At 40.1% G+C, this 9668-nt stretch overlaps 1 protein-coding gene across 2 annotated transcripts in view; it reads right to left on the minus strand.

The window, feature by feature from the left end:
• Nucleotides 1-276: 276 nt before the first annotated feature.
• The window catches only part of LOC103386190 (monocarboxylate transporter 2-like), a 12812-nt gene continuing 3420 nt past the window's right edge, over nt 277-9668 (minus strand). For both annotated transcript variants that reach the window (XM_025059861.1, XM_008320346.3), the window contains exons 3-5: nt 7397-7540; nt 4920-5735; nt 277-2387 (exon numbers count right to left, since the gene is read on the minus strand). In XM_025059861.1, the coding sequence (XP_024915629.1) occupies nt 2089-2387; nt 4920-5735; nt 7397-7540 (1259 nt within the window). In that variant the 3' untranslated portion in view covers nt 277-2088. The remainder of the gene's footprint in view (nt 2388-4919; nt 5736-7396; nt 7541-9668) is intronic.

Here is a 9668-nt window from a genome sequence, read left to right on the forward strand (position 1 = left end):
TGTATCATTTTACATTCTGTACTGTAGGTTGTTATAAATTAGTAATAGTATACTATTAGAAGTAGTTTGGCAATTTTACTGCATATGGCTTTAACGTATACTACTGTATACGTATATATAATATATGTGTGTATACAGTATATATATACACTGCATATATGTATCTATGTGTATATATACATATATCTACAGTATATACAGTATACTGTATGTATACATATATATATTTGCAATTGTTTAACTTTTCACATGACAAAAAGTCCTCAGAGATTAATGTGCAGTTCCAAAAACTCAATGTTTATTTTCAGTTGTTTGGGCAACAAACAGCAGTAACACATAAAATAATATCACCTAAGCAAAAAACCTTGTTCAGGTTGCAGTAGCACAAAATAGCCAGGTACATTTTCTCATTTTTACTTCTATAACTACTTGAGTGCAAGCGAACATTTACACAGAACAGCAATGACAAACCGAGCCATCAGGGCAGCCCCCCTCCACCCCCTGGGCTCAGTACAAAGAAATGTGCAATTTCTAACATTAAAGGTGAAGCTGTCAACATATTGGAGGGTCAGTCCCCCCCCCCAAAAAAAAAAACACAAGTTAATATTTTTAATAATAATTTAAATAACGTGAAATATTTGTGCACATTTTTTTTTACATTTATTTATGTTGTACTGTATTTACTACTTCTACCTTACAGTTACTTCAAAATTACTATTGCAATATTGTGCATAATTTCTTTAAATAAGCAGCTACAATTATAAAATTAAATCACACAACACTATATTAGTCAACCTACGATACGTTATTGGAAAACTGGTAACAGACTTTCAAAAAAAATCAAATCAACGATAAGATGTCACTAAAAAAGCAGACAAAAGTAGAAGTCAGCTGTTATTGTATAGATAAATGTGGGGAGGAAGAGGAGCATAAAAGCAAAAACCGTTAATGAGCTACAGATAGAGCCACGTAAAGGGTAGAACATGTCATAAATATGACATTTTACGTAAAAACCTTTAGATTTATTATCACAGTTTAACAGTTCACAGTGTTTGGATAAAGAAGCTGCCTGTGTAACATTCACACCTCACCTGTGAGATACTCTCCAGTCATATTCTCATTGTTGTTAAATTAATGAATCATTGTATTCAGCCTACAAGAAACCACCAAACAAAAACTACAATCGTTTCAAGGTGTATCCATTAGAAATGGCTACATACAGTAGACTGCTAAAACACTGAGGCACGGGCTGTAGCTGCAGCACTTGGAAAATGGTGTTTAAAAAAGGAGAAGGATTAAAAGTTGCTGTAACAGCAGAGGTCAAGCTCACCTGAGGGTACGGACGGAATAGAACCCTCAAAAGAGAGTGATGAATTGAAAGAGGTTTTGGTCCCGTTTCATCTTAACTAGACTGTGTTAACAAGGTGAAACCAAACCATTAGTACACTGCAGCCGATTCTCAAAGTCAGGGAAAATACAGAGACAACGGAATTTCAAGGATGTTACATCACTGGCCGCTGCTAATTCAATGTGCAGAATTCTTGAATTCCAGCCAAAGTCTGAGAACTTCCCACACAGAAATGATAAGATTGAAGAGTGGATCGTCACCCACAGTCCTCTGCACATGCAGGTATGGAAGGTGGAAACTTTAACTGCTAATTGTTTTTGGGCAACCCATGGCCTACTTGTTAAAGGATTGTTGTGTGCGATTGGAAGATATCCGCTTCTTGTTCGAGGAAGCAGCAAAACTCTGAGGCGCTGCACAGAAGGGTTAAATGGAAAGAAGCCTTTATGGTCCTCCAAGGCAGGCAGCACTAGGCTGCATTTGTAGGCCACAGTTTTGTAGTCACCAAGTTTGATCACAGCGACTGAGGTTAAAATTGGTGCACACCAGAAAGTGTTTGTTTGTATGAATTTGTGAAAGAGTAGAGTATCCTTGCCTGAAAATTGTGTGCATCATTTTTTTGTATTTTTCAACAAATTATTTGAATTATTTGTAGTGTACTGTAAATACATCATTGCCTTACTACTGGGGTCTTTTGCCGTGATACTTTGCTGTAATATACTAACAAGAAAAATGGACAACAATTATTCCAGAGTCCCTGTGTTATTTGCAGCTAGATGTTCCGTCTCTTCTTTGGTCTCAGGCTTCCTTGGTTCAATTTCTGATTCAGTAGTGAGTTTTATTTCACCCTCCATGAAGCTTAATCTCTCCTGGTTCTCAGAACTTTTACTCATCTGTTCATTGTCCTTTTGTTTCCTCTTGTTGTCCAGGGTATGGTAGTAGTAGATGTTTGTCACAAAGAGGAAGAGTCCACCCGCGGTGATCACTGATCCACACATGAAGAAGAGGTACTTGTAGTCATGAGAGATGTCCACCAGTAACCCTGAGGGACGAAAGGACAGAGAAGTGCATACCAAATTAGGAAGTGATGAGGTAAATATATGACATGGCAGAATAGAAACTTGATTTGAGAAAATGTGGATCTGTATTATGTGAAACACAGGGACATTCAGATTCAGACATCAATACACAGCGCAGCTCTCACTGCCTCTCTGAAAAGCTCATTTGGACAGCTGTGGCCATAACGAATCAGAAGACAGGTCATTCTCTGAGGCATGAGCACAAAAACACACACTTCAGATGAGATTCATGATTCCAAGAGCCTTTCAGAAGGGGGCGAGGTTATAAATAGACATATAGAGATACAGTGTCAGCTGTGTCTAATGTGTATGAGAATAATCTGTCCACAGACGAATGCATGGTAGGACAGTGAGGCTGTTGTAGACAAGACAATTTAAAGGCACATTACATAAGTGAGACAACTGCAAATGATGATTTTTACCACTCTTACCACACCAGAACAATCAATTATTCACAAATATCACCAGTAAAACACAACGTAACAACAAACAAGCTATAATTGCCATACAGTACAGATTTACATCAGTTGTGACCTCAAAGGAAATTGTGCCACGATTCTCACTTTTTTTTTTTTTTTTACAAAACAAAGTACAATTTACCACAAGTTTAATTATTTGGTCTGTACTGTAGGTTCTGCTGCCGGGGGGCGGGGCACGGCGAGGTGCCAAGTGGGGTGTCAGGGGCTTCAAATAGAACAAGGCACGCTGGACATAAGTGTACCACTGCTGTAACGTTTGAATGATAACAAGCCTCCAGTCACTAGGTGGCAGCAACTCGTGCAGTGGTTTGTACAGGTAAAACTATACGTTATCCATCCATCCATTTTCATCCGCTTATCCGTTACCGGGTCGCGGGGGCAGCAGTCTCCATGACCGCCACCCAAATCACACTGCACCTTACCAACACCCCCCAAACCTTCCTGCAGGTGGTGAGTCCACTGGAAGGTACCAACCGCCCTGACCGGGATTCGAACTTGCCCAGGAGGTGAACCCTGGGATTCCACACCAATGACAGAGACATTGCCTCTGGGCCAAAGCGCCACAACTATATGTTATCAGGTTCTCAATAGTGTTTCAATTCACGGGGTATGGGTCAGCCTCCAATAAACACTATCCATCCTTTATGTTGCATTAATCCCACCTGGTCTATTTACCACTAGTAACTGCTTCCATCAGGCTGTTATATTTTACCTTCAACATGTAACAGCTTTAATATTTTGTGCTCCCAGTCTCAGAGAAGCAAGAGTCAGTTTTAATGTGGCTCTGTTCCAAACATCTCCGTCACAGCTTCATTATCTGATTGATAGCCCTCATCTGGCGCATCAGAGCCGTGACATCACCCTCATTAAAGTCAGCCTTGATTGGCCTGGCTGGTAATTTAGTCTATTTTTTTCTTTGTAACCACCCCCACCCTCCCCCTCCCCTTCCTCACCTCTTACACCCAACTCCTCCACATTAATGTAGTCACAGCTTTAATTATGGCCCAGGTACCAGGACTATTATGATGAGATTTTGAATTGCGGATCATTAAATACTGAAAGCACATGGCCATCTACACCCACTTACCACTCTTTGTCCTAATTGGACTGACCCACAGGTTTTTGCAGCAGCAGTAACAACCTGTCTTCAGAAGGGGGAAATAACAATGTGCCCCCTGGAGGAGGACTGCTAGACATGCAGGGAAGGAGGAATTCATTTATCCTATTAAATCTCTGTCTCGGAACGAACTTGCAACAGAGCAAAGTGAGAACTATAAATTTTCATCTCATTAAAACTCAGGTTAGAGGGAGAGTTTGTCACTGGGACAATATACACAGCTAATCAAGTCAACGGCGGCTGCACAGCCTCCTCAGAGTATCTGTCTGAGAGAACAAACACAACTGCTCTAAGAGAACTTTAAAGTTGACTCATTGATTGGTGGCAGTCAGCATATGTCAGCCCAACATGTATAATTAGAATAAAAACTTTGTGTTGACAAAAGAGGGATTGGAGGCGGGACGCTCCATCTACAACTTTAGTCCACAAACAACTTATCACAATTGTTTATTCACACCACACAGAGGACAAGCAGCTACAATAAAATGAGCTGACAAAATGCACTTACAGGTACAGGGCTTATGAGATCAGACCTGAGATATTTATGACAAAGTACAGTGAGTTGCAAACACTGTAGCAGGACTAACCAGCACCATCACTGTGCAGCAGGTGGTGCGTCAATTGTAAATGACAGAGTATGTGTGTGATGTCACATCCCAAATACGTCATCAAGCAAATGCACCTGTAGAATCGGTAGGTGGAACAAAACCTTATATCGTACCCATCATATTAGGACATATTATTATTACCTTAAATTTCCTTATGGAACTCCTAAGGGATTGACAGAGTTAAACCTACCTACCAACCCATCTATCTATCAAATCCTATTAAATGTAACATATAACACACATAGCTATAAGCTATACAAATAAAGAGTGAATAATTGATAAAGTAATTACCTGCAGTTGGAGGTCCCAGCAGCATGGGGAAGCACTCGATAATGGTGACAAGTCCAACGGCGCTGGGGAAGCACTTACTTCCCATCAGGTCCATTAAGCACTCAAATATCAGTGCAAAAACCATACCAAATCCAACACCGAAAAACACTGCATAAGCCACCAGGAGGGCGTAACTGTCCAGCAGCGGGCAGACCAAGTGGCAGGCACCATTGAAAACCATAGCAAAGCTGAAGAAGTACTGGATTCTGGGCCTGATCCACCGGCTGTTGGCCAGCAGGCCAGTGCCAGGACGAACAAACATGTCCACGAAGCCCATAATAGAGAGCAGGTATGCTGCAGAGTAGTCCTCCACACCTTTACTGATGGCGTAGGCCGGCAGAAACACGATAGGCGCGTAGGCTCCAAAAATAAACATCATGTTTCCAATGAGGTAAAAGACAAAGCCCTTTTCCTTGAAGAAAGACAGATTTATGAATGCCTTTGCATTCTTCATGCAGCCACCTTCTGGTTTAGTGTTGTTCGTATTTTGCTGTTCTTCGACCATCTTGAGCGATACTTTGGAAGATCTCTTACACGCTAAAGTGACAGGTCGCATTAGAGCACCGGCGACGCAGCAGTTTAGCATCAGACCCCCGAGAATGAGCAGACTTCCTCTCCAGCCGAACTTATCAAGCAAATACTGGTTCAGGGGAGCAACGATGCACAGAAACACTGGACTCCCTGCCATGGCCAAACCATTGGCTAAAGGACGCCTGTCCAGGAAGTACTTGCTGATGATGGTCAGAGAGGCGTTCAGGTTCAAGCACAGTCCACTACCTGTGTATGTACAGAGTGAAAAGTGAAAAACAATTTAAAAACAGTTCATTATGACATTTTCAAACATGGAAAGGCGTGTGTGAATGTGTGTCTTAGAGTTTAGCACCACGTGGTTCGGTTAGCTTTCTTTCCTTAGAGCAAAGACTATGGTTCGATTCCTGGTAAATAATAGACGTTTTCCTGGCCTCTGTTCCTCACATTGAGCCACAAATGCTTTTCTGCAACCTTGTGCAATGACAACAAGCCTGACCTTGACGAGTCGTCTCTCTCCCTCTCCTTCATGTGCACACAGACAATCACTAAGTGAGAGCTATTCTGTGTTTCTGTGAAGTCTTTCATTGTCACTTTGAATGTGTGCCTGCTACTTAAAACACACTGTCTGATGCATTTGTGTCAATGAGCCAGGGCACATGTGTGAGCAGCGCTGGGCTCTCAAATGCTCCTGGGCAAGGCACATGGACCAGCCACCCGATGAGGCTATAAATCCTTCACAGTGGTCGGTGCGGGCAGGGTAATGAGCCTCTCAGGGTGACAGCGGTGCCCCTTGTGACAACTACAATGGTAGCCTATGGGAGACTGCAGAGAGCCATGGAAGACCGTGCTCTCCGCAATACGTGCAAGCGCTGTCTTAATTACTGTCCTGTTTTTGTTTCACTCAGTGCCCCGAAAACACCACAGCAGAAGGACAGATGCCCCGGGCCAATGGCCTGGGCCCTCATGATAACAGCCAGGCAGTCCCATTAGGCTGATTTAGATTGGAAACCCACAGAGTTGACTCAGTCTCACAACAACCTTTCAACCCTTTGAGGCAATTACTGAGGGTCAGGGGAATGGATGGATGTAACCCAGTACAGGCACCAAAAGATTTTGAAGTGCGTATATACACAACCATCCATCTGTCTGTATGTCTATCCATCCATCCATCAACCTACCTAAATATATCTGAATACTAACATGTTTTAATTCCCGAATAACAAGGAAGGAACATCAAAGTGAAACTCTGAACTTAGAGAGAGAATTAACAAGAGATGCTTAACAAGGTTCTGTTTTTGGCCCGAGTAGAATCGATGCCTATTTATTTACACAGTCTTCAGTGCATTATCTAAGTCCCAGTGTAACACTATAGTTAACCTGAGATGGTAGTCTGAGTTGTTGGATCTGAACTGGGTCATATTTAACAAATCAGGCATTTAATTCTCTGATAACAGAAAACTGAATTTAGAACAAAACATTTTTCTAACATCTGTTTATTTTAATAAATACAATGTAAGTAAGCAATGCTTGCAATGTAATAAAATGCAAGCAACAACTATTTCCCCAAAGCCTGATCCTGATCAGCTTAGCAAAAGGTTGTTGGAGGGAGGAAAAAACAGCCATTAGTCTAATACTAAACCTCCCCCCAAAATCATTTTGACATCTATTTCTAAAACACTTGCACTTATCTTAGGTCTGTTACCTCTTGCTGCAGTCTTGACCTGATTACTCTCAGTGACCTTGGTTTTTGTTTTGACTAGGACTTGCTCTGTTGATGCTGATTTTGACGTAGACATTTTTTTTTTCACTCCGGAGACTCAACTGAGCTGGGTTAGCATAGTTTCACTATATTATTACACAGTGTGGCTAAAGGAACAATATTTGAAATTAGTGTTCATGCACTGTACCTCCAATGATGCCGATGAAAAAGTAAATGTAGACAATGGAGTTCCCAAATGAAGCGGCCACCATAGAGACTCCACACAGCAGTCCCCCTAGTATTACCATTGGACGGCTTCCAAAGCGGTTGACTAACATGCTGCTCACAGGTCCTGCAAACATTGGTAGAGGGAGTGGAAAACAAAAAAAAAAGTTAAATGTTTTTTCAAAAACATTTTCAAAACAAAAGCAAAATTACCTTCTGTTAGAAATCAAAGATTAAAATATATGTACTATTTGCTGTAGGTCTATACTTATATATGATAAAGGACATTTTAACTGTTAGATAACACCATGACTGCAAAGTTACTGAGAAGCTGTAATGGCTATTCATTACTCCCCCTCAAAATTGTAAAATACCACATTTGGCAATCAATCAGAAATTAAACAGTGTTTTATATTCTGTCATTTTTATCCTTTCCATTCATAACCTTGTCTGAAAGACTGAAAACTCACCAGCAGCTCTAATGGGTAAACTCATTCTTCCAATGTTTCGCAATGTACATATATGTATAATAATAATAAATGTTGGAATCAAACATTTAAAAATGGGTGGAGGTTCAATCAAACAAATGCACGGGCTGCCAAGGTGATTGAAAGCTAACACTGCTCCTGTTTTTAAAGGTAAAGGAAGGACAAATTGGTCATTTAAGAATAAGAGGATAAAACGCAAAAACTACATCTATCCATCCATTATCTAACATTAAATCCTTTGCAGAGGCACGGAGGAGCTGGAGACAATCCCAGCTGTGAACGCGGGGGGCAGGGAACACCCAGGACAGTTCGTCAGTCCATCGCTGGGAGAGAACAGGGACAGCAACAACCAACCATACAGGTTCACATTCACACCTAATGTCAATGTAGAGTGCCTAATGTTCTAATGAGCATGTTCTTAAACTAAGCACAAAGTTTGTTTTAAAAAATTAACTCTCAGAGAACCTTAGTGAAAAGTGAAAAAAGTAAACAATTTCATATTTTCACTTAATAAAAATAAATGAAAAATGATTAAAGATTTGTGTTGACAATAACATCTGTGTGTAAACTTTTGACCAAGCATACTTTGTATATATATGTGTACGTATGTATGTATGTATGTATGTATATATATATATATATATAAATTGTTTGTTTTTTTCAGCATAGAACATATCAAAATTTTTCATCTGCTGCTCAGCTGCAGTGCCTGCACCTGGAATAAAAATACCATCCTGCTGTTATACAGTTAACCAGCCACCTGTGAGGGTCAAAGATAGATCATCTTTCTCACTGTGGCGGTGTCACACTAGGGCATCTCCCACACTATCACCATTTCCATTGCGATTATAACTTTATCATTTGGACTCCTTGAGTCAGAGGTTTTCTGAAAAACGCTGTCACGGCTCTCCCATGGGGATGTAGCGTCAGACCCCGGTGTGCTGAAGCTACCTCTGATATATACCCCCTGTCTCTCTGTTCCACAGGGTGACATTGCTGAGGTCTCACCAAGGACATTATGATGAAGCCCTGTGCCTGGTCCACAGTGGAGTGGAATATTTCACCGGTTAGGTGTGTATCAATTGAACAACCTCAGTGCAGGTTTGTTCTGTAACCTTGGAAGCGGATAATGGGGTATTTACACAAGGATACTAGATATCTCATAAAGACTTGCACTGTAAAGCAGTGGTTTATATATGTAATATTAACTAAGCATTTGTGCAGTGTTCTTACTACACATGCATTCATTTTTGAGAAACTGGTATTTTTGAAGAATTCCAGAATGAGATAAACTTAAATAAAAATAAAAGAAATTAAAGAAAAATATTTTTTTCAGTTTGTCAACCACTGATCGCAGTAAAATACTATAACTATAACCATAGTATTTCCATTTTCTTCATGTTTCTCATCAAATTAGAGCACTTTAAGAAATTTTATAGAAAAAAATTCTTTATTTTGCATGTCCTTTTGGTCTGATGTTCCAAAATACCATATTTTCTGCATGTTTCTCATCAAATTAGAACCTTTTGAGAATTCTTTTGAAAATGTGTTTGGGGACGTTTTCATCAAAATGCTAATTTTTTTTTTTTTTCATCAAAATGCTAAAGTTTTATCTGCATGTTTCTGCATGTTTCATATAAATTCATATAAAATACTTTTTGGACTTTTAAACACAAAATATTCACTTGGCAGCATGTTTTAGTACATAATATTGCATTATAGTGCATTTCGGGACTTTTCGGTGATTTATGAAATATTTATATAAAA

The sequence above is a fragment of the Cynoglossus semilaevis genome, chromosome 11, assembly GCF_000523025.1.
Source record: "Cynoglossus semilaevis isolate Cse_v1.0 chromosome 11, Cse_v1.0, whole genome shotgun sequence".
NCBI classification, from domain to species: Eukaryota; Metazoa; Chordata; class Actinopteri; order Pleuronectiformes; family Cynoglossidae; genus Cynoglossus; species Cynoglossus semilaevis.